A 25,658-nucleotide genomic window follows, 5' to 3' on the forward strand; every position below is an offset into this window, starting at 1 on the left:
ATAGTTACCTCAGGGCATGAGTTATAGTTACTTGCAATAACTATAACTATAACTGCTGAGGTTCTAACCTTCGGAGTTTTTCAGTGAATTAAGGTTTTTTTAATTTTATTTCATAGCTATAACGTCCTTGTAACGTCCCTGTAACCTTGCTTTTTTCCTGTGAATTTCTATGGTTCTTTTAATGGTATTTTCTAACTATAATGCCCTCTTAACTGGGTGTGTGAGTGGCTGTATGAGTGTATAAGTGGGTATGAGCGTGTGGTGAGTTTGTGAGTGTATGTGTGACTGGCTGTGTGTCTGTGAGTGGGTGTGGGAGTGGTTGTGTGGGTGTGAGTGGCAGTGTGGGTGTGGGAGTGGTTTTGTGGGTCTGTGACGGTGTGTGTGAGTGGTGGTATGGGTATGTGACTGGGTGCGTGAGTGGGTGTGTGAGTGGCTATGGTGTGTGATTGGTTTTGTGAGTCTGTGAGTGGGTGTGTGAGTGATGTATGGATGTGTGTGTGGTTGTGCAGGTTTGTAAGTGGTGTGAGTGTATGAGTGGGTGTGTGTGCTGTGTGGGTTTGTGAGTGGGTGTGTGAGTCGTTTTGTGAGTCTGCGAGTGGGTGTATGAGTGGCTGTATGGGTGTTTGAGAAGGAGTGTGGGTCTGTGAGTGGGTGTATAAGTTTTTTAATTGCTGTCTGGATCCGCAGATCCACCCAAATCCATGAGGATCTGTGGATCCTCACACGCAAAACATTTTTTTTTTAGACAAAATGTTGCCGGTAAGGGGTCCCCCAAACACCCCTCCATCAGTCCTATGAGATCAGGGTACCTCTACCTTGACCTCTTCTAGCATCTTTCAATTTTATTTTCCCCATTGGGAACCAACTTCCAATGAACAAAATGGAGGCTGCACTTTCCTCTTAGGTTGCGGCCACACACTCACAGATTGCCGTTGGCATGTGGATCGGTGGGTGCCAGGATCCACAGAGGAACAGTGACAGATTGGCGTCTCTAGATATACATAAATCTTTTTACTTTAATAACTTTAAATCTACTAAACAGATTTACACCAAATTACAAAAATCGCTCTTTCTGGACTAGGATCTAGCTTTATGTCAAATTTGGTGTACTTACGTTCAGTGGTTCGAGCTGTAGTTGTGTCTAAAATCCCTAAGGCAAATAACATGGGGAAGACACCTTTTAGGGCCCCTCCTTTTTCCTGGCCACTGCTTGACTGATCACCCAAAACTTTACAGACAACAGCAGAAGTGACTGGCGAACAAGTTTTTTTAAATTTCGTGAAGATTCGTCAAACAGCGCCAAAGTTATTAGCAAAACAAAAAACACTTTTCCTAGGGAAAATAGGTCTTAACTATAACTACTTAATGGCGAGCGCCAGTAGGAAATATATATATATATTTTCCTTGTGTGGTAAAGGAATGCATGCTAAAGGCATGCACATGGTAAAGACATATGCATGGTAAATACATGTACGGCAAATGATGCATGGTAAAGGCACTGTATAGAAGAGACTGCTTGGTAAAGACTGTTTTCCCTGTGTGCTTATATGCGTGTTCCTCCTGTATGTATCTGTAGCGTGTTCCTCCTGTATGTATCTGTAGCGTGTTCCTCCTGTATGTATCTGTAGCTCTATGTGAATTTGTGTATCTGTGTGTTCATTTCTGTGTGTACTCCTATGAATGTTTCTGTGAGTGTGAATATTTGCTTGGATGTGAGAAAAACATTGTTCCAGACAAAAACGGGGTGTTTTTGTAGGAACTGTGACGTAAAAACAGAAGGGGAATACATGGAAACATAAGTTCATAAAAAGTTAATGAAAAAGCAAAAAACAGAAAAAATAAGTTATATGAGCACCACGCCAGCGAAGGTTCAGCTTACGCCTTTTTTCCCCACGCCTTCGCCCATAGCGGCCACTACAGCAAAGTACTGAATTACACGTTTCGTGTTCACAGTTTTGCCAGCACCAGATTCTCCGCTTATTGAGTGACAGAAATATGGACACAAAAAACAGGATGAAAATATCAAGAGGCGGCACACACATCATGAAAGCACTCCCTGGAAAGAAGAACAGGTGGTGAGGGATCAAAATGTCATCAACAATCAGCCACAGTCATATGCCTCCCAGCGTGGGCAGGGCAGCTGGCACCAGTGTGGTGCCTAATGAGGGCAGCCGGGCTCAGTGATTCTGCTTGGCCACAGAAGAAGTTGTCACTATAAACGTGGACCTTGGTTATAACGAACTAATGGCCAGATGTGCTATCAAACTGGTTGCAAATAGTGGTCACGTCACAATTTGCGACTAGTATGGAAATTTGAAAATCAGCCTATGGATCTATTAGGTTGATTGGCAAAATTCCGAATTGGATTGAATCATATTCCGAATTACCTTATTAATATTTATTAGGTACAAGGGTGGTGTCCTGCAAGGGTCAGCAGACCAAGAATCGGTATACAATTGCATTCCCATTTCATGAGTCGATAATAAATTACTGACTCCCACAATGGTGTTCATACATTAGAACAAACTATTTTGCAGATGCAAATGCCCCAGTTTTGCAAATTGGAATACTTGTGACACAAAAAAGGTTAGTACATCTGGCCCTATGACACTACACCGAAGCTTTTGTAGATTTATCCTCACAGGGTTCACAATACCAGGTTGAAGATGTATTCTAGTGGCTCAGTTACTGACGTGGATTCAAAACAAGGCTCCAGTCTTGGCACCTGTGATAAAAGTAGTTTGATTTGGAGAAATTGTCGTCATTTCTATGTGCTTGAAATTGTAAATATGTACTGTGCAGTAGGCGGTCTAGTGGTGTCCAACTGAAGCGTCTCCTCTCTCCTAACCTCCTGTTCACAGTAATCTGGTCTCAACAGAACCACAGACACGGTACTGGGGCCTGCACAGAGCCACCCGTTCAGGATAGCTTGCCACTCTACAAGCGTTCTCTGTAACGCGCTGTATTGCTCTATTTGCCAACGGAGTCTAAATCTGGCTCTGCGATAGACATGCTGACCTCCACATCAAGCGACGTGCAATCTGTTCGCCTTACTGGCACGGCCACTACTTGTGGGAGCTGAGGCGCCTGCAATGTCACAGATCCACTGGCAGACTTCATTGTAATGCTTCAGGAAAAGTGTTGGGGTGCAGAAGTGGACGTTTTCATGGACTGGGTCGAGATCAAATTGATTTGTTTATTGGATAAAGAGCAATAGGATGTTGTCATCGGCCCTAACTCCCATTAAGCCATGGTTGTCACTCACGACTCATGCGTCCAGACACCCCTTTTCGTCGCTAGAGGGGCCAGTTTCTATTTAACGGTGATATCATTTCCAAAGTCACGGCCGGTTCCTCTAATCGCCCTAGATTACGAAAAAACACATGGTTTATTTTTGAGCCCTTCCCTGAAGCGCTGCAGGAAAACAGCCAAATATGTGAAGCCTTTACTCTCTGCCTTACCTAATTAGGATATGCCTCCGGCACCTGACAGGAGGGTGAGGGGCATTCCAGAGCTCTTTATTTAGCCTCCTTGGCACTGTTGACAATAGAAATGAACCACACCCACACAATCGTGCTTTCTGTTGTCTCTGGAAGGAGAGAGGTCTCGGCTGCAGCGTTTCACTCTCTTGGCCTCCTTAACAGCTCCGCTACCTCCGGCGGTTACAGAAGACACTCACTTTACCTTGTACCCTCCAGATACACCAAAGTCCCCAGCCCCCCTGCACCCCCGCCGCCCCCACACACAACCACTTTTAACTCAGTGTCTCGGAGCCAGTGATATCGGGGACCTAGAAAACCTTCTGCCCATACAACTTCTTCCCTCTGTTCACTTCCGCCTCTTGAGTAATGAAAAGCTCCCTCTGGATACTAAACACTCCGCCTAACATCTATCTCTAAGAAATGAACAATGCCTCTATAATAATCTATAGGCTTTCTGATCGCTATGGGGTGCAAACAGTACGTGGGGACATTGGACTTTAACCCCTGCTACTGCTGAGGCCTTGCTAGCAAACGCTGCTCAAATCGGTGAACGTACCCAATGTATCTCTCACTAAAGTGCGCCGTATAAACCACTTCTGAATATTCTATAATGTGTAAAGCACTCTTACATCAATTTAGACTATGCCCATGTACAGAAAAAAACAGATCGCCTAATCAGCACTCCTAGTTCTGTCCTAGCTAAACAGTTAATCACTCCATGTTGATCTGTCCTATCGTATTCGTAACATTCAATTACTACACACTCATCAATTATATCCTCTTCCTCACAACCAATACTGTCCTTTCCCATCACATAAAACGACCCTGTCTTCCCCAGAACAAATTGCTACACATTGATTGGTTCGTTTTCCTGTATTACAATGAATTACTGCCCTTATTCTGTCAGGTTCTCTTTTTTTAGGTAGCACATTGATCTTTCTTTTTGTCCTATCATAACCAATTGGTGATCCTTGGTTTAGCCTGTTCTTTTACATCACAACCAATGAACACATTCCTAATTGTTACTCACTCAAAAATGCCATGACGCACTTTACTTTTCACTCTCCATCTCAGGGTGATTTAATTTACCTTGTTCTTCATTGTTCTCATCCGTGGCTATTAATGCAGAAGCTGTCTACAAACCTTCTTCTAATTAGTGGACCCAGCCCAAGTGTGGCAGAATCTTACAGAATAAAATACTTTCTGAGCACTCAAGATTACCACCTCAAGTACTGAGTAATGCTGAATGAAAAGCCTTCATGGAAAGAATTCCTACATCCCTTGTCTGGCACCAATTCGAAGAAGTGGGCAGGTAGGTGGAAGTACAGCGATAGGGACTGTTTGCAAAGATAGACTCGCCTTTTCAGAAATAAGGAGGCAAGTCAGTGCTTTTGGAATGCCAGTGTGTCTGGGGTAGAGTCAGTCACCTGCCTGACTGGTTTCTAATAAATTTCACATTTAGGGCCTCATAACGTATGTGGCGGTCTGAGGGCTGCCACACTTGCGTTGACAGTCGAACCACTGCACTTCAAGCAGTCTGACTGCCCAATTCCAGTCCTGTTGGGCGGACCCACCAGGGGGCCGGCGTCCCCGTCGGAACATGGTCCTGATGTGGCGATGGTGGTCAGAGTGGCACTCAGCCAGGACGGTGCTGAACTCAGCGCCGCCTGACTGATTACAACTTCCTTTATTGCCAGCCTTTCCATGGCAGTCTGACTGACATTGAAAGGCTGGTGGTGAGGGTATGCTGGGGAAAAAGGGGGGCCCCTGCGCTTCCCATGGCATGGGCAGTGCAGGGGCCCCACTGCCCAGCACCATCAGAATGCGCACAGTGCACCTTCCAAGGGTGCTGGTTGGCCCCCTCAGGCTGTGTGCTGTGAGATAGCACTTCGCTCCCTTAAAGGAGCCAAGTGCTATCTAGTAGCACTGTTCCTGTCTATTGTAATGTTTCCGCCGGTATGATCTGCATGAACATTGTAATAGTCCAGGGGTGGATGCCACTGCCATGGCGATGACATCCTCCCCCCGAGTTTGGCGGTTCCGCTGTGGGACCCCCAAACTCGTAATGAGGTTGTTAGTCTTTTCTCTGGTGGCCTATACTTTTAGTTGTTTTTGATACGTTATATGTTTGGGGTAATTAAGAAAGGATCGCCATTTGTAGATGTGTTTGCAGTTGTTTCCAACAAGTTAAGTGTTTGTGATTACTTTTATGTGGGTTTTTTTCCGGTCATGTTTATAGTGTTATGTCTTTTTGTTCTTCTGCTTTGAGCCTTTTTTGTCAACTTTTTTATTTATAACTCTGGGTTCTATGTCAGAACATTGATAAAAGTATCATCTGGCACACATATTATGACCTAAATATAGTTTCCAAAAATATTGCTCCTTTGGGTGTAGATTTTCTGTAATTTTCGTTGCTTTGTGTAGATTTGATGTTACTAACTCCAATGAGTCGATATGATTGTAAATTATATTTAGGACACACAGTACTTTTGTCTGGTGATATTTCGGCCATGATATAATGGTAGGGTACTGTGGTTTGCTTTTGGTATTTTTGTGCTTACCACGCTTTTAATGAGTTTGGAATTTTTGGCTGTTTTTTTAATGAGTTTGGGTTTATCTTTGATGAATTATATGTTTGTAGTCGTTTTAGTGACATCTCGTTCAAGCTCAATGTGTGATTAGTTCTGCTTGGAGCCATTTTGGGGATTTTGTGTATGTGGTTGTCTGATTATTCAAATTTTATGCCAATTGTAATGAGTTCTGTTGTTAGGTTAATTAGTTTTCTTTACATGTCTTGTGATTGAGGTCTGAATAAAACTCAGTTTGAAATTCTCATTCTGTAGTTGTGTTTTGAAGTTATTTTAGATGGGTATTGTATTTGAGGCCCTGTTAGAGTAACTTTGTTTAGTGAGATTTTCAGTGAATTATACGTTGGAGGTCATATTCCTGCATTCTGAAAACTGAATAATTTTTGGTTGTCTTTATCTTTTGGATTATATCTCAGTTTTGTACTTAGGTTATTTGTGTTGAGTTATGTGTTAAATACTTTTTGATGGGTTTGAAGGTTTTGGTTACTTTTTAAGATTTCAGTTTTTAACATAATTATTTATAGATTTCTGTGTACCTGGCAATTTAGTGATTTTTTTCGTTAGGGTGAATACTACTGCTAATGTATGTGTGAAGTCCTTTTTGAAGAGTTGTTTGTGTTTTTATGGTTTAATGATCTCTGCATTTCTGAGTCTTTGGTGATTTTTTGTTGTGATTATCTTTGAAAAATTATGCAAGTCATTTTAACTGAGCTCTGTGTTTGGAATCAGTTTTCCTTTTTTGTGTGAACAGGGGTTGTTTTAGACAGGTTTGGGGTTTAAGCTGATTTTAAAGAGTGCAATGTTTTAGAAGTCTTTGATTTGTTTTGTACATTAAGTTGCTTTTTACAGGTTTTGTGTTTTGAGCTATTTTGACATTCTAAGGGTGTGATTTAGAGTTTGGCGGAGGGGGCTACACCGTCACAAACGTGACAGATATCCTATCGGCTGTATTACGATCTCCGTAGGCTAGCATGGGATTGCAATACGGCGGACAGTATATCTGTCATGTTTGGGAAGGAGTAACCCCCTCTGCCAAACTCTAAATCAGACCCTTAGACATTATGCTTTAAGTACATTCTTTTCAATTTTTAATGGGTTATTGGTATCAGCTGCTTTTGGTTAGTTCGGAGATACAGGATTTTTTTTATTTATGTTTATTTCTTCACATTGACAATTTCGGAAGTCATGGCTCATTTTGAGGTAATTTTCTATTTGTCTAGTTTTGGTGTTCTTTTTGTGAATACTGTGTAACGCATTCACCCATTTTCTTAATCTTTGGTTTATCCTCTCACCAGTATCACATTTTAAGCAGTCTGCAAGGCCATCCACACCATTGAAAAAGGGTTAGCCAGCTCTAACCTTGGCCTCTCTGACTGGTCCTAAACTGTCGCTTGAATGAACCTATCCTCATGTCTATGAAACGCATAACAATAAGATAACTCATGTTTTAGAGCCAAAGTCCCTGGATCGATTTCCTGTTTATGTGAGACTAGTCACACTCACATTTGCATGAACTTTCCCCACTGCCTACCTACCTGGTCTTTAACTCACTGCTCCCACTGACGCCGTCGGACTGATCTTCGAGTAACTGTGTGCACTTTTGTCTGTACTCACGCCATAATGTCTGCGCTTTGTAAACACACGTCCCTTTGTAGCCTGGACGTGCTAGAATGTATTGCAGTGTTGTTGTATGAAGTGCACCGTTCGCCATGAGGGCTAGCTTTAAGCTATAACTGGATATTTGACACTATTTTTTAATGAGTGATGTATTCAGAATTACCTTTTTCGAAGCGTGGGATGCCCTTTTCTGTATCCTTTGTTTGCGTTGAGGGTTTATGAGTTCTGTCTTGATGACTTTGTCATTTTTCAAAACGTGTGCTTAGAGTAAGTATCGTGGGATATGTTATTGGGATTCTTTTTGACGATTCCTGTGTTTAGGACAACTACAGCTAGGTCCAGTGATTTGTATACTTTTGCTGAGCTCTGATTTATGTATTTTTTAATTCAGTGCTTTAAATGTCTATGGGTTCTATTTACCTAAGATAATAGAAAACATATTTACTTTTGTCTAGGGCCATAAGAGCAACTCTCCCTCCATGGACCTGTAACTTATCAAAAGCACGGGCCTGATTTAGAGTTTGGCAAATTAGTACTCTGTGTCCAGCATCCCATCCGCTTTACTAGAAGTGCACTTTAAACCAATGCATTTGTAACACGGCGGACCTGCTGTTCGTCATGTTTGTATTGTTGTGCGCCATCTGTCAAACTCGAAATCAGGCCTTAATCGTTCCCATCAAAGCGAACACATTATGTATTCTAAACAATCCAGCAAATATAACCATTTGCTTCTTAACACAGCTAAACTCTTAGAAAGATTAATGTTGTTATGCCGCATTAGAATATGAATCTTTCCTTTTGTAACATGCCTCTCATCATTTAACAGAATCTGCCATTTCGATGACTCCAGCATGTGTGTGTCCTCATGGAACCCGTGCCCCCTAAAATCCACAGCCAGTGTATCCCTACCAACCGTGGAACTGTGCCTTACTCATACCTGCACTGCCCCTTCAAGCATATCTCTCTTTTTCTGCAATAATGATCTCAAACTCTGTTCTGTTAAAGGGGGGAATTTGAGTTAGCAGTGATATATGTGGATGGTGGCTTATAGACACATGATCTTGGAAGAGTGACATTGGGTGGGAAGTCACTTTCAGGGATGTCGTTCAAATATTGGAGTTGGACCACTACACCTGAGCTTCCTCCCACTCTCAGCTTCTCAAAGAACCACATGGGCCACAGTTATCATATCACATTCGGCATACTGGCATGTAGTTAAACGCTCTCCCTACCCTGTGATTGCCTAAACAGAAAGGCAGAAACGTAAAGAATGAAACTACAGAGAGGACTTACGTGATGAGCATGGACTGGTTCTCACGATCTGAAAGAGAAGAACAAACACAATAATGCGGTTCTACACATGAAACTTAGATGCACAAGGCATCAAGATAGGGCTAGAAGAAAGGAATTTCCATCCATACCAGCAAAAAATGAGTGAGAGCACAAAGATCTAATTGCAAAACATGTTACCAGTCACCACCCTTCAGGAAATGTAGAAGAATCCAGCACATCTCTATCAGGAATACATTCCTTAACCTTTTTTCTTTATTTCTGTTCTCGCTCTTCTTCTCTATTCTTGTTTGAAAATGAGGTAATGTCACCAAAGAGAACCCAGCCCTACCACTTTTCAACTGCACTGCCTAGCAGTGTGCTTCTGTTCCTGTGCTCCAGTTCCCATGCTGCCTAAACTGAGAGGGCTTAAAAGCTTAAGCGCACAACTGGCCATTTAAAAAAGCAAGAATATGCAAGAAATGTTCGGAAGGGGTGGCACAGGGTGATTTTACAGTGTCCTTATTTTTGTATTAGTTGTACTTTTCTTGTAAGTGCCTTTTTCTTATGTATCTTAATTGATTATTTTGTACCAGATAATTTGGTTTTATTATTACGTTGTTGTTTGCATCACTTCGTGTTTCCAGTAGGGATGAGCATAAGTTTCCTAAACGGACCTCTGACTAGTTTTTACCTCAAAACTGGCCACAGAGTTCAGACCTGATAAAAGGTGAGGATTTCTCGATGTATGTCTATATAGTGTGAGAATGAAAATGGTATCTCTTTAAAGCAAAAATAACTCAGGTTTTGCAGTAATGACAGTAATGTATACACAATTAATGTTTAATACACAAAGTTGTAAATTGGGTTACTGGTTGAGGGGGGTGAAACCCTACTTAAGCAGCAACCTCAATATGTCACAGTAAAACACAAGCAAACCCCATATTAACCTGTGCTTAACCCTCTGGTAGTCTGGGACAAAACAATCAGGTTTAACTTAGAGTAAATGTGTAAATTATTTATGCAAAAAGAACAGATGATGGATGGAATGTTGAACAGTGCAAACATTCACCCCCAGTCACAAAGATACGGGTTTAATCCATTGTTTTTTTGCCCACCACTCCACCCCAGTTTGGACCCAGCCATATGTAAATCAGTCTTGACCCTGCTACCCATGGGAAAAGTGCAGCCCAAACTGCCAGGCCAGGCCAGGACTTTTTGCTCGCCTAAGTGGGAAGGGTATGCTCAGGCGTGGGTCCCTTGCTCACTGTGCCACTGGATTCAAGCTAGCCTGGCTGATATTACCCTGAAACTGGTCCCAGGATGCTTGTTTCTGGTCCAGGGAGGGCCTGGCAGTTCGGGTTGGACTGTTCCCATGGAGAGCAAGGTCAAAACTGATTTGCATATGGATGGGTCCAAGCTGGAATGGCATGGCAAGAAAAAAACCCTAATAGATTAAACCCAGATCTCTGACTGGGGTAAATGTTTGATTTCTTGCCCATTCCGTTCATCATCTGTCCTTTTTGCGTTTGTTGCCCTAAGTGGGAAGGGTATGCGCAAACATGGGTCCTGTGCTTGCTCTGCCACCACATTCAAGTTAGCCTGGTTGTTGAGAGGTGATACCCTCAAAACCAGTCTCAAGATGCTTGTTTTTGGTCCAGGGAGTGCCTGGTCTGGCAGTTCAGGCTGGGCTGTTCCCATGGGAAGCAGGGTCAAGACTGATATACCTATGGCTGGGTGCATACTGGAATGACATGCCAAAAAAACACTGGTGGATTAAACCCAAATCTGTGACTGGAGGTGAATGTTTGATTTGTTCTGCAATCCATCCATCATCTGTTCTTTTTGCATTTAATGTATTTATGCAGCACCCCAAACAGAAATAAAGCTAAAACACAACACAAGAAAAATCCCACACCACTTTAGAAAAATAGAGTAAACATTAATAAATGATATGCCACCAAAACAACAAAAATCCAGTAAGTAGAAGCATAGATATGGAATTTTAAAGATTCAAGTGAAAATTATGTCTAGAAGCACAAAGCACTAGGTTGGGTTATAAGGTTGCCCTGGACTGGGACAAAGTCACAAGTTCAGGCTCACTGTGACGGAGCGTGGGTCTGATAAAGGGACCAAGTTAGGCCCGCTAAACAAGACCACTTTAAATCCTGGGTGCTGAGCATTGTGAGATCTCGTATCAAGGATGCATTGCTCATCTGTGGTTTTGAGGAGCGGGGAGAATAACATTGGTGAGGAGCTTGCGATGCAAAGTCCTGTGTCGAAGGTGCACTGGCTGGTTCTGAAGAAGTTTTGGGTCTTGCGATGTGGAGTCCAGTGTTGTCGTCGCGGTTGCCATCGACGAGGGGCTTGAGATTTGCAGACCTGTTTCAAAGATGCATCGCGCAGCAGAAGTTCCAAGGAGACTGTGGGCTGTGATACAAAGACCTGCATAGTGAATGCGTCGCTCAATGATGGTTTTGAAGCGGAGCTGCGAGGAAATGCGGTTCTCTGATTCGTTTCCTCACACAGAACCACAGCTCAGCTAGCAGAGCACCTTCAGGCCATTTCCAAGTTTCTAGGACCAAGGTGGAACCACTTGGGGGTAGGACTCTCAGCAGACAGAGTCCAGGTGCTGGGGTCGAGGGGGTTGTATCTTTCTGTCCTTGAGGCTCTTATCAGGAGTGTGAGAAAGTAGCCTCTTTCTAGCATGGTTACCCCCACTTTTGGCCTGTTTGTGAGTGTGTGTCAGTGTGTTCTTACTGTGTCACTGGGATCCTGCTAGCCATGACCCTAGTGCTCATAGTTTGTAGCCTAATGTGTGTGTTGTCTGTAGTGCTTAACTGTGTCACTGAGGCTCTGCTAACTAGAACGAAAGTGCTTATGCTTTCTCTGCTTTTAAATTTGTCACTATAGGCTAGTGTCTTCATTTACCAATTTCACTTGGCACACTGGACCTCCCCATTTACTAAGTCCCTAGTATATGGTACATAGGTACCAAGGGCATTGGGGTTCCAGTAGATCATTATGGGCTGCAGCATTTTTTTTGCCACCCATAAGGAGCTCAGACAAACCCTTTCACAGGACTGCCACTGCAGCCTGCGTGAAATAGTGCACACATTATTTCACAGCCATTTTCACTGCACTTAAGTAACTTATAAGTCACCTATATGTCTAACCTTCATTTAATGAAGGCTAGGTGAAAAGTTACTAAGTGTGAGGGCACCCTTGCACTAGCAAAGGTGCACCCACATAGTTCAGGGCCGATTCCCTGGACTTTGTTAGTGCGGGGACGCCATTGCACACGTGTACTACATATAGGTCAATACCTATATGTAGCTTCCCAATGGTAACCCCGAATATGGCCATGTCAGGTGTCTAAGATCATGGAATTGTCCCCCATTCCAAATCTGGTATTGGGGAGCCAATTCCATGCATCCTGGGGGCTGCACCATGGACTCCCAGTACTGCCAAACCAGCTCTCTGAGGCTTGCAATGCAGCTACAGCTGCTGCCACCTCACAGACAGGGTTCTGCCCTCCTGGGGTCTGAGCAGCTCAGTCCCAGGAAGGCAGAACAAAACATTTCCTCTGAGAAATAGGTGTTAGAGGCTGGGGAGGGGTAGCCCCCCAGCTTCTGAAAATGCTTTGAAGGGCACAGATGGTGCCCTCCTTGCATAAGCCAGTCTACGCCGGTTCAGGGACCCCTTGTCCCTGCTCTGGTGCAAAACTGGACAAAAGAAAGGGGAGTGACCACTCCCCTGTCCATCACCACCCTAGGGGTGGTGCCCAGAACTCCTCCAATGTGTCCCAGACTTCAGCCATCTTGCTTTCCAAGGTGTGGGGATACTCTGGAGGCCTCTGAGTGGCCAGTGCCAGCAGGTGACGTCAAAGACCCCTCCCGATAGGTCCATACCTGAAAAGGTAGCCAATCCCCCTCTCAGGGCTATTTAGGGTCTCTCCTGTGGGTTCTCTTCAGATTCTACTTGCAAGTTTCCAGCAGGAATCCTCTGCAACTACTACTTCATCCTCTGAGCATGGATCAACCGCAGACTGCTCCAGGAACTGCTGTAACAGCAACAAAGTATCCAGAAGGGCTACTTTTCCTCTGCAACTTCAGCTCCAGCCAGCAACTGCAACAGTTTCCATGGTGTGCATGCTCTGAGGACTTCCTGTCTTCACCCTGCACCCAAAGGACCCAAAAAATCTCCCAAGGAGTGACGGAGTCACTCCCCTGCTCAAGCAGGCACCTTCTAAGTCGATGACCAGTTCTCTTGGACTCCTCTCCTGGTGACGAGCGTGCTCCTTGGAACACAGAGGGTGGACCCCATCAACACAGACTGTCCTGAGGGTCTGCTGTCCCAATTTGGAGGAGGAAAGACCTTGCCTTCCCCAAGAACGACAATACCCCTGTGCACTGCGTCTTCTTCACCTTCTGAGGCCTCTGTGCACTATTGGCAAAATTCCTTTGTGCGCAGCCTGACCCAGGTCCCCAGCACTCCATCCTGCAATGCTGAACTCACGGAGTTGTTCTCCAGTGGTGTGCGACCTTCCTTTGTAGTGCTGCATCAACTGCATTTTGCACCTCCTTTGTACCCATGTCCTGGTACTCCCATGGGTGCTATCTGGTGTTCTGAGGGCTCTCTGAAGTGCTGAGAGCTCCCTATTCCTTCTCACACAGAGTTGGTTCCCCCAGGTCCCTCCTTGGTCCAGATAGCACCTACCTGATGCAAAACGTGACTTTCCCGGAACCAAGGCTTGTTGGAGGAATCCAGTGCCAAAACTCACCTGCATCCAACTTCTCTCCTTGGGACATCCAGTGCATGGAACCCGCTGACCTCTTCCTAGGGTGCATTTCTGCAATCTTCGTCAAACAAGGGACTCTTCTTTTGCACCCGCTTCTGGGTTGGCAGGGGCTCCTATCCTTCCTGGAACCTCTTTTGACTTCTGGACTTGGTATCCTTCCTTTGCAGGTCTTCAGGACCAGGAGTCCACCATTTGTTGTTTGCAGTCTTGCGTGGTTCTTGCAATAACTCTAATCACGACTTGTAGTATTGTCCTATGGAAACTTGCAGTACTTTACTCCAGCTTTTCTGGGCTCTGGGGTGGGGTAATTCATTTACTTTGCTGTATTCTTACTCTCCCTGTGATTCTCTACACACTACACTTGTCTAGGGGGGAAATGCATGATTTGCATTCCACTTTCTTAGTATATGGTTTGTGTTTCCCCTAGACCTATTTTCACCCATTGCATTCTATGGCATTTCCTATTGTTTGCGCTATCCTATGTCTAATTACTTACACTATTTTGATGTCTAGTGTATATATTGTGTATAATACTTACCTCCAGAAGGAGTATTGCCTCTAAGATATTTTGGCCTTGTGTCACCCAAATAAACTACCTTTATTTTTGGTAATGCTGAGTATTGTCTTTACTTGTGTATAAGTACTGTGTAATTATAAGTAGTATTGCAGGAACTTTGCATGTCTCCTTGTTCAGCCTAAGCTGCTCTGCTGTAGCTACCTCTATCAGCCTAAGCTGCTAGAACACTACTACATTTCACTAATAAGGGATAACTGGACCTGGTGTAAGTACCCAACGTACCCACTATAAACCAGGCCAGACTTCTACAAGCAGACAACTTGCCCTTGGAGTGACTCTGGTGGCCCTGGATTCAAGCTGAAGGTCAGTTCTTTCACTCAGACATCAGGGGAGTAGGGCAACAGAGTAGCAGTCCCTCTTGCAGAGCAGTCCTTCTGAGTCTTCCACAGGTCCAGAGGTGTACTGAAGAGTTGGGCCTGAGGGTCCATTGTGTGTTTCTGGTGCCCACTGTAAAGTTGCCGGATGTTCTGGAGGTTTCCACCCCCCAGTGGTGTTTGGAATTTCCTGTCTCCCTGCCCTGGCCCCAGATTGCCTGTGGTCACAATAGACTAGTGTCAAACCTATTGTAAGTGTGCTCACGCAGAGCCTTTGCGATGTCCAAGTATGGTAGGTGGCAGCTCCTTCCTCTCATCAGGTCAGAAAGGGCCCATCCTGCCAATACCTATGGCCCTTTGTTTCACTGTCTGGGAATAATGCGCAAACACCAACTGCCAGCTACACCTAGACATGTGATCCAGTATATAGGCAGCAGACACCAATTGCTCGAGACAAGAAAATACCAACATTTACAAGTGACATTTTCGGACTTGTGATCGACTCTACCATTAAATAGGGTTTTAAATTACAATTCCTTAGACACCCAACTCAACATCCCTACCTGCTTCCAATTGAAAGTTATCAGTTACTAAATGTAATAAGTTAACTCAATGTATCCTATGGGAGAGGCAGGTCTTGCAGTAACGAAAAATGAGTTTAAGAGTTCTTCACTACCAGGACATGTAAAAGTTAATAGTATATGTCTAACTTTTTAAATATACTGCACCCTGCCCATGGGATGTGTAGGGCCTTACCTAGGGGTGGTTTATATCTATTAAAACATAAAGTTTACACCTGGAAAGAGGTTTATCATGCCAGGTCAAAATGGCAAGTTAAATTTCACACAAAGGTTGCAATGGCAGGCCTGGGGCATGTTTAAAAGTGCTATGAAGGTGGGTAGCACAGTCAGTGCTTCAGGCCCACTAACAGCATTTAATTTACAGGCCCGGGGTACATGTAGTACCACATTACTAGGGACTTACAAGTAAATTAAATGTGCCAATTAGGTGTAAACCAATTTCACCATGTTTAAGGGGAAAAGTGCAAGCACTTAACCACTGGTTAGAAGTGGTAAAGTGTGCACAGTTCATAAAGCCAACAAAAATGAGTTTAGAAAACAGGAGGGTGAAGGCAAAACGTTTGGGGATGACCCTGCAGAAAGGGCCAAGCCCAACACACAAGTATTAAGAGCATAGTATGGGTAGTGTTTGCTACAGTACGCAGTATGAATGGCGAATGTGCAACATTTTATAAACATATTGAAACAATTTGGTAGTGCAGAATGAGATAGATCTAGGTGGGTAAGCACAAAGGCCCTACTTGAACATTATATCAGAACTACCAATTTAAAATCTTTACTGGGTTTGATGGGACACCCTAACTTTTTCTCTTAAAGGCTAGTCAACTACATTACAATTGTGATTCAGAACAGTTCTCTAAGAATTGTGGTTTCTGCTTTAACATTTCTAACATTCTGGGAAGAGTTTCGAGAGGGATTGAGCGAGATAGAGCTGTGAAACTCTAGACTGCTACCATTAACCCTTCAGGTAAGGTGAGCTCATTCTTGCCCTGTCCAGTTAGTCACTATTACCTTGTTGCAGTGTTCAGTCATAGTTTCACATTAGAAGCTGGTCACAAGCTGCATTCTGTTTTCTGACATTAATTATAGTCTAGCTGCAGGCTTCTTACATGTTACTTGATAGCTGCATTTTAAAGCATGTATTGCATGATATACTTACTACTACTTAGAATGCATTAATCATGCATTCATTGATGTAAATGGTCTCTACTGTATTTTTAAGTGATAGAAAAAACTGCCAGCACTGCTACTACTAAACGACAGCATCTACTACAGCTATCATAATTATATAATAATGATAAGTATCATCATCATCAGAATAACCCAAAATGCTACTATTTCCTAGTTACGATTCTGTTGGGTTACCTAAAGAGACTTTCTGTGTGACTCTGCCATATCCCTGTTTCCGCAATATCTCAATTCATTTGTGTCCATGTTATATCACTCGATTGACAGGGAGGACTCCGTTCAATTATGGGGAATGAGGAATTCCTTTCTAAAGATTACAAAAAAGGAAAAAAGTCTAGCCTCATAGAGAAATTCTAGGAATCGAAGCCCATATAGGCCAATTATTGCGTAATACAGGGTTTCTAAGAAAAGCAAACTTCAAGATACTTACTGCGAACCATTTCATTGTAGGCATTATCTGCGATAGAATAAATATGAGGCGGGGCCTCCGAGCGCCGCTTCCCCTTGTATGCAGCCACCACAGTGGGAGTGTAGACTGGGAGCCACTTGTACGGATTCACCGTCACGCAGAACAGTCCCGAGTACGTCTGGAATGAGATTGAAGGATCGTGTGAGGGAAGCATTTTGCTTATATATCTAAACCTGACTGTTCTGAACAATAAGTGACCATTAATGATGGTCCTCTGAGCCCTTCATCACTTAGTACCTGTTCACGACACTCACATTATTAGATTATAATTGAATGTTAGCAGACCATTAAACGGGGCATGGGAATCCTGCCTCCCTACGTTAAAAATTAGCAAGTACTCAACACTGACACAATACAAATTGTTTTTCGAAACATTATCCAGGCCAAATTCAAGATTGTTTAATCTCATCTATTGCAAACACAGGTATACAATAATGCCCATGTGATGTTGGAGTCCAAACGGAGAGATATGGAGGATTCTTTTCTTTACAAATTATCAGAGATTTACAGAAAGGTAGCTGTGATTTGAGATCAAACAAATCAGATTTGAAGACGAATGTAACATTCTAGCAGGTAACGGAATGTGGAAGCAATCTCAGTTCCCAAGATGATAAAATAAATATTTGACTATCGATGGAGGCACTGTGAACATTTATGGCAGAGATGTTTACAGTTTTAGAAGCCCAAGCAGAGCTCTGGAAAGATAGATTACAGGTAGTTCCATCGAAAGCACAGTTATAACACATAATATCCAGAGCTAGTCAGTTTTTAGCAATGGTAGACTTCCAAGAGGCTTTGGGGCCATTCCTGAAGGGCTCACATTTCCCAAAGGACAGAAAACCTCTGTGTGTTAGTAGCAGGGATATTAGATTGGTAATCTAATTTTGTTCCAGAATTCAAATATTCTTAACTAAGTGCAGCTATTTTCCTTTTCGAACCACTCATTTGTACTGTTTTCACCAACATTTAAATTAACAGACAGATTGTTCAAATTTCAGTACGACAGTTCTGTCACAACAAATCAATAAAGGAAGGGCATAGTTTGTTAAGAAATTGCCCATAACAATCCAGATAAGAAAGCATGAGTTAGGAGGCCGCGATGGAGAGTAAAAGGGTCTCCTTATGTAAGTGGAATAACGGGTTTGGACAGTATGTAGTTTGTTGGATTCGTTGAATGGTTTAATTATCCCCCATGGAAAACCTATTTTACAAATCTAGTGGGTCTATTAGAAAATGTAATAACATGAGGGGTGACTTCTTGGAATGTTGTCTTGAAACTTTATTCCTATATTCCTTTATTCACTAAGTTCTCTGATTTCCTTACACCCCTTTCTTCCTTTCACGTTTCACAGTACATTCCCTTAAGTGATTTTTATGTTGCTACAGTGTTTGGTTTTGCTTGAACTTTATTATAAAATGCATTATCTCGTTGTTATAATTTGTGTAATAAAGGACTATGTCCTACTGCTGGTTCAAAGGTTGTACTGCATGCAATTAGTTAATACTTAATGCAATACAGTGCAAAATGTGGAATTTCGAAGTTACAAAACTATAATTTTTCATCCAGTGACATTCATACTGAGGTGCTTAAGAATACACCGACAGAGGGAATGGGATCTACAAAAAATGTCATTCATACAAACTATATCTGTTTTTGGAGTATGTGTGTGGTTCATTTCATTGAGTGCAAAATCAGTAGTTTTGAATATGTGTCTATCCTCAAATAATTTCCTGTCCCTTTAAAATGTCCACCTAAGGGCACTACAAATGAAGTCTAAAACTGTGTTCAGATTTTCGGATTTTAAATCTTTAGAATACAGTCGTAGTAAGGGTATAAGGGACTTAAATGCTATTTAAACTAATACGCTTGTTGCTGCCAGCTCATTTGGGTTCAATTTAGAATGTTAGAAAGTACAGGATACTCTTCCACATGTACTAGACCATACTCTTACCACACTGATGAAGCCTTTTCTAAATCTGTCTGCCAGCTGCATTCCCATGCCTGCATCCCCTTGCAATCCCCCACTTCTCCTTCAGGGAGAAACCGGAGATGGATTTGAGTATGTTGGTTATCTCGCCTATTGGGGCTCATTCATCTTTATGCTGTTGAGTGACTTCTGGGGAGGGGCCACGAAGCTTAACCTCTAGTCGACACCTGAGCCTTGCCTCCTGTGGGATCACAGTGAACGATGCACCTGTATTTCCTGGAATAGATACATGCCTGAGCAGCTGAGGGTCTGGCCTGTGTTTGTTGTGTTCGGTGGTATCTATGTTCCCCTGAACCATAGTCTCCAAAGGTGGGGTAACCCCATTCAAAGCCGTTTGTGTATCCTATTAGTTATATGTTGTCCTGATGCTTGTTGGTTAATCAGGCTGACAGGCAGTTTAAGTTACGTCACCATTGGCTACCTTTAGATCGTACATAAGTTAACCCATTCAATTATGTATTAAACCTGAGACATAACTTTCTTCCATCAAAGAAAACAGTGTCTGCTTCTTACTTTGCTCTTCTGCATTTGTCATCCAAATTCAAGCAAGTGTGTTTATGGGTTGAGGTAGTTGCTTGGCTATGGGATATTCGTGCTAAGTTTCCTTCTTAGACTTCTTAAGAGACAACGTTTTTCTTGGCACCCTTAAAGCACTGGAGCCCCTGAGAGTCCCTCCATCCACGGCAGAGCCACCCCACCACAAGCATGCTTCATCTGAAAACGATCAGTAATGAGTCTTTGTATCTGGCTTGTTGCCTGTGTCTGGAACCCTCAGATTTAATAATAGCAGGGTTCTTACCTCTTGCCACTGTCTGGTTCACTAGAGTGGGGCAGTTGATCTCCTTATGGGAAGGGCTGGTGAATGGGCTTCTCTTGGACCTTGACCCAAGCACAGCTTGTACTCATGATCCACAGCAGGGACCAGTCATGAACACCAAATCCACACATTCGAAACAGACTGATCCACATTCACTCTTTCAGTGGCTAAAAATTACTGCTTTTAATGAGCACTCACTTGCATGTTCGCTTACAAAATCATTCACAGCTCCCTCTGTCTTTCACTCAAACACACACACACAGTGGATAGCAGAGCAGAGTGCCTTAACTCACATAGATCATCCAGTTGGCATAACGACGCCTCAGGTTGTGAAGTACGGATGCTTCGTTAAGATGTGTCAACATAGCCATGTCTTCAATCATATCGAATTTGGGAGGGTTCATCTGCTGGATGTCGTCCTCTTTGACAATGAGAGTCTGAAGAAAGAACCAAGGCATAACAATTTCACCAGGAAGCAGATTGTTAGTTCAGCATTGGAGAAGGTGCTGCACTTAAAGCAAGAACGAGACGGTGTTTAAACAACAAAAGTGCTTATTTCTAACCCAGTGATTTTTTTTAGGCACTGTGTGCTTTTCATAGGTATGTCACACCTCCAAACGCTTTGTAACTGCCACACGGCATTAAGTCACTATATCACACATCCCAATGCAGTGTCTGTATGACATCTGAAAAGTAAATCCCACGAGGTTGACTACCACCCCAAATGTGGTGTCAGCCTGATATCTCAAAACCCTGATAGAAACACCCTAATACTCTAGCAGCATTACAAATCACAACTCGTTACCATAAACCACGGTATCATGATATCTTACCTTCAATAATGGCATCTTATTTATTAAGAACTCATAATATATCATACCTTGGTTATGTGCCTAAGTGTGTAAAATCACACACAGAAGAGACTGTTTAACACCTATTGAAAACCAGCACAACAAGTGTCTCCTTGCAACCCAACCAATATTTCATATCGTGGTAAACAATTACAAAAATGTATTTCACGCGAAGAGCCAGATAATGCAAACCCATCTTGAATAACTAACCAGCATGACATATTATACCTGAATACAAATTGAAGTTGGTATTTCATGGTAAAATTTCCAAATAATAACACGCCTCACAATTGAATAGTTAGAACAGCATCTGAAATCTACCCTATTATGTAATTTCCATCTAAATATCAACTAACTTGGCAATTCACGGTACGTTGAAATAAGAAAATACCAAGAAATGTTTCTTGTGAATAATCCAGTAGCAAGGCTAGGTCCACCTCAGTAGCAATGCACACCGCATCCCTTTCCTGCCTTTAATTCACGGAAAGTCCCTGCCGCATGGGCTTTCCAAGTGCATCCACCCTCTGTGTCTCCCTAGATCTATAACTAGGGTGATATATGTACTTTTTTGTCTTTGGTCTCCACGGTGATTTTGTCCCCTGATGTGTCCTTAATTTCCACTTCAATGTAAGCTTCTTTATCATCTGGTATCCAGGTTTTCTTCTTTCCTGCATGACAGCAAAAATCAGATCTTAGTCAGTAGATGAGATAGAACCACATCCATCTTATATTAATGACATCTACGGGAAATTTTGCAAAAAAATGTTAATATTGCACAAAGTAACATACTATCTAATCTGCACAATCTTCCGGACTGTGGGCCGGATGTACTAAATATGGGTTGCAAAAAACTGTTTGTAATTTGTGATCCATACTTTTATGACTAGAAGTGCATTTTATAAACTTAGCTGTGTAGTAAGAGGTCGGTGCATGGAGTTCTGATTTAGAGTCTGTAATAATCCAACCTACCTCATGAATAATAATGGAGTAGGTCGTAATTTTCAACCCACTCTGGTTGGTGCCCATCACAGAGATAGTGACTTTCAAGGGTCAGTAGGCCACCATGTCTGTGATGATCTTTAAATAAAGTACACTTTTTTGTAATCCAGCCTGTTATCCCTGAAGAAAACAAGACTGTGTTTAAAACAATTAAAGTGTACTTTTTTAAGTTTAAGATGGGCGTGGTCCCTAAAAACAATGACTACTCTATAGAAAACTTTTTTTAAATTCCAAAAATGGAAGCGATTCCCAATAAGCCCCATTTTCTTTTGCAAATGGCTTACCTTCCCAGCTCAGGAGTCAATCATTTTTTCATATTTTACGACTGGATTTTGGGTGAAAACGTAGCTAAATCACATGCATTTGGTATTTGGAAGGAAAGCTTACAACACAAACCTCCCAAATGCCAAATTGGTATGGAGTAGTAAACCATTTTGGGAGTTGTTAAACTCCTACTCACTCCTAAAATAGGTTACGCACGTGGGCAGAAATGTTTTTGAGGTTGCAAACAGCAATTCGGACCGTAAAAACGATAAAAACATCTTACCCAGCATTTTTACTGGTACTGTTGAAGCTCTAAGTGCTCAAAAGCAACCTATTAACAAAGACAGCAGCAACATTTGGGGTGAAGCTGTACTGTTCTTACTGCTCTCTACTGTTTTCAACCACGTACTAGGAAGAGCCAGACCTAACATGCCTCTATCCTATTCTAAAGGAATGCTCTACTTACTTAAATATTTTACTAACATGTTTCGAACATATGATCTTCGCATTTCAATATGTGCAAGGAAATAACTTCAAATACTCCTTACTGCCCCCGACCATCTCCCTGCTGGAATTGGTCACTCAAACAGGGCAGGAACTGAAATTAGTGTTTTACTTAAAACTCTATGGCCCAAATTAAAGGATGGCCTTGCGCCATCTAACACCACATTAGCATCATTTATCTGATGCTAATGTGGCTTTAGATTGCCGAAACCGCTGCACCACGTCTACAAAGTGGTGCAATGCATTCATTGCGCCACTTTGCGCCACATTATGCCTGCGCCATGCATAATGTCTGCAAAGGGGGTGTTCCAGCGCAGTGAGGCCCACAAAAATGTTGCTATGAAATCTACAAGATTTCATTGTGCCATTTTTGGCATCATTTTTAATGCCTGCTGAAAGCAGGCGTTAAAAAAAGGACACACCCACTAGAATCAAAGGGCCTCCTTGCTGTTTGCTCCACTAGTGTCAGAATTTTTGAGGATAGTGGATCAAAGTGCTACAATAGTGTCAAAAATGTTGACGCTATTATTCCTAATACTGCCAAGGTGCACCGTATCTTAAATATGATGCACACATGGTGGCGTTAGGGAGACATAGGGGGGTGCACAAAAAGTGGAGCTTCATGATGTGAAGAGCCTCTTTTCTTAAATCTGGGCCTATATCTCCAGAACCCTCTGGTGGATTTTGCTCATCTTGGTGTCTAAAAATGTATAAAAATATAATCTATTTTTTAAATTGGTGTTGGATTTCTTTTGTGTTGAGCGAACTTCTCATTCTGTTGTTCTATGCTTCTTAATGCTTTACACTAGTTTCTCTGTTTAAGCCTTGTTGCTTGAAGCCACAGTTACCCAGGGATGAGCAACGAGTTTTACAAACTATTCTGTGGACCCAAGGTGGTTTTGTGAGTGTATTACACACAGTGACGTAGCATGGGGGGTGCAGGGGGGGCCGGCCGCACCAGGCGCAACATCTTGGAAGAGACTAAATCCACGGGTTAGGGGGCGCAAATTACTTGCCTTGCCCCGGGTTAGGGGGCGCAAATTACTTGCCTTGCCCCGGGTGCTGACAACCCACGCTATGCCACTGATTACACAGTGAGGTTTCACAACCACACCATGTAATACACCACAGTCCTCGCAACGTGTCAAAGAATAATAGGAAATACACAAAGTGACATGACAAAATGTCAAAATGGGGAGAAAAAAATTGACAGTGCTTGCTTGCTGTCATTCTCCCTTCAAATCACTGTAATTGGAGTTTTCCTCCCTAGCGCCTTTAACTGCACCCTAGCGATCTTATGCTTGGTACCTTTTTACAATAGAGCATCCCTAGAATTACTCTAGTAGTCAGTGCATAAAAAGGAATCCATTCCTTTCACGATTTATTCACAATCATCTCCTTTCAGAAGTCAAGAAATGTGATCCAACGAGCTTCTTTACCCTTCGAAATGAGATATGAACTAGTACCTGCATTTTCATTTGTGGAACCAGGACCCCTAAGTCTACACCAACTACTTCCCTTGACCAAATTGCATGATCTTAATCAAACAATGTATTCTCACGTGGTTATTTATTCTTATACCCTTTATTTATCTGATGGAGCACATTATCATGCACCATCATGCATCTTTCTCCAGTTTGGCTGAATGAGAATATTATTAAGAACTGTAGTGAACCAGACTCATATTTATCTAACTGTATTCATGAGCTGTCAGGGTCCTACCTCACCTTTGAGTCAGGATACAAATTTTTATCTCAGCTACTTTTTGTTCGGATGTGTCACGGGATGTCAAAGAAAGGTACACCCAAGATTGTGCCACAATACACAATAATTTACCATCAAAGGGGATGGTGTGGATCTTCATGAGCTCTTTGTCACTTTTCCGAAGGTAGTCCGCTGCCTCACCAAATTCGGACAGATCTTGAAGATGAGCCATCTTGTAAGGTCCTCGGAGTACCGGAACAGAAAATGAACAACTCTAGGCACTTGTGACCACTACAGAGAGAAAAAGGCCAGAAAGACTTTGTCATTTAACACACCGGAAGCTGTTTTAAACCACGTTTATTGTATGACAATATCACTTGCAGTAAGATACCAGTTTTCCAACGTAGGTACACCAAATAAATTATGTTTGTAACTTACAGATGTACGTAACAACCTAGTAAAAAACCTGTCATGCAGTACACGGGCATTAACAAGGCAATACAAATTAAAGGGAAACTAACACTGAACGTGGGGAGTTAGGCGCAGACACAAATAAGGCAGTGTTGGACTATATTAAAAATACTTCACAAGTTGGAGAGTGAAAAAGCTCTTGAACCTGGATGTTTAACAGTATTTTTTAAAGATTGATTCATGCCTTAGGTGCATGGTTACTCAGTTCTTCACACCAGTGTTCTGCTGTAGACTTCAACCCCCCAGGCTGTCCCCCTCAAGAGATTCAAATACCTTTTGGCTGATCAATAGGCAGTGGCTGTAGGAAAATACCCCCTTTCTTGGCATGGTTACCCCCATTTTCTACCTCTTGTCAGTGTGTTTGACTGTGTTCACTGGGATCCTGCTAACCAGGACCCCAATGATTATGCTCTCTCCTTTCTAACTTGGTAACTTTGTTATTTACACCACACATTTGGCATACCAGTGCCCCCATATAAGTCCCTAGTATATGGTACCTAGGTACCCAGGGCATTGGGGTACCAGGAGATCCCCAAGGGCTGCAGCGTGTAGTATGCCACTCATGGGGAGCCCATGCACAGTGTTCTGCAGGCCTGCCTTTGCCGCCTGCATGAAAGGGTGCATGCATCCTTTTTCACTACAAGTCATTGCACCATGTCGCTGTAAGTCACCCCTATGGCAAGCCCCCCGAGCCCAGAAGGCAGGGTGCAAGTACCGGTGTGTGAGGGCAACCCTGCACTAGCTGAGGTGCTCACACAAATTCCAGTTCCATTTTCCTGGACTTCGTAAGTGCGGGGATGCCATTTTATGCGTGTACTGGACAGAGTTCACTACCTATGTCCAGCTACATAATGGTAACTCCAAACCTAGGCATGTTTCGTATCAAACATGTCAATCATACCCTAATACTGTTGCCAGTATTAAAAGTATGATTCCATGCACTCTGGGGACTCCTTAGAGGACCCCCAGCATTGCTGCTACCAGCCTTCTGGGGTTTTCTGGGCAGCTCATGCTGCTGCCACCCCTAACACAGGTTTCTGCCCTCCCGCTGCTTGCACAGCTCAGGCTTGGGAAGGCAGAACAAAGAATTTCCTTTGGACGAGAGGAGTAACACCCTTTCCCTTTGGAAATAGGTGTTACATGTCTTGGGAGTGGTAGTCTTCCCAATCCAATG

At 42.9% G+C, this 25,658-nt stretch overlaps 1 protein-coding gene across 1 annotated transcript in view; it reads right to left on the reverse strand.

Annotated features, from left to right (window-relative positions):
• Nucleotides 1-24,300, reverse strand: part of MYH7B (myosin heavy chain 7B) — a 156,298-nt gene extending 131,998 nt beyond the window's left edge. The window contains exons 1-6 of the mRNA XM_069243897.1: nucleotides 24,146-24,300; nucleotides 21,107-21,210; nucleotides 19,985-20,128; nucleotides 16,848-17,004; nucleotides 8,981-9,008; nucleotides 1,880-1,976 (exon numbers count right to left, since the gene is read on the reverse strand). Coding sequence (XP_069099998.1) covers nucleotides 1,880-1,976; nucleotides 8,981-9,008; nucleotides 16,848-17,004; nucleotides 19,985-20,128; nucleotides 21,107-21,210; nucleotides 24,146-24,245 — 630 coding nt within the window. The 5' untranslated portion in view covers nucleotides 24,246-24,300. The remainder of the gene's footprint in view (nucleotides 1-1,879; nucleotides 1,977-8,980; nucleotides 9,009-16,847; nucleotides 17,005-19,984; nucleotides 20,129-21,106; nucleotides 21,211-24,145) is intronic.
• Between the last annotated feature and the right edge of the window lie 1,358 nt (nucleotides 24,301-25,658).

The sequence above is a fragment of the Pleurodeles waltl genome, chromosome 7 (assembly GCF_031143425.1).
Source record: "Pleurodeles waltl isolate 20211129_DDA chromosome 7, aPleWal1.hap1.20221129, whole genome shotgun sequence".
In the NCBI taxonomy this organism is placed as follows: Eukaryota; Metazoa; Chordata; class Amphibia; order Caudata; family Salamandridae; genus Pleurodeles; species Pleurodeles waltl.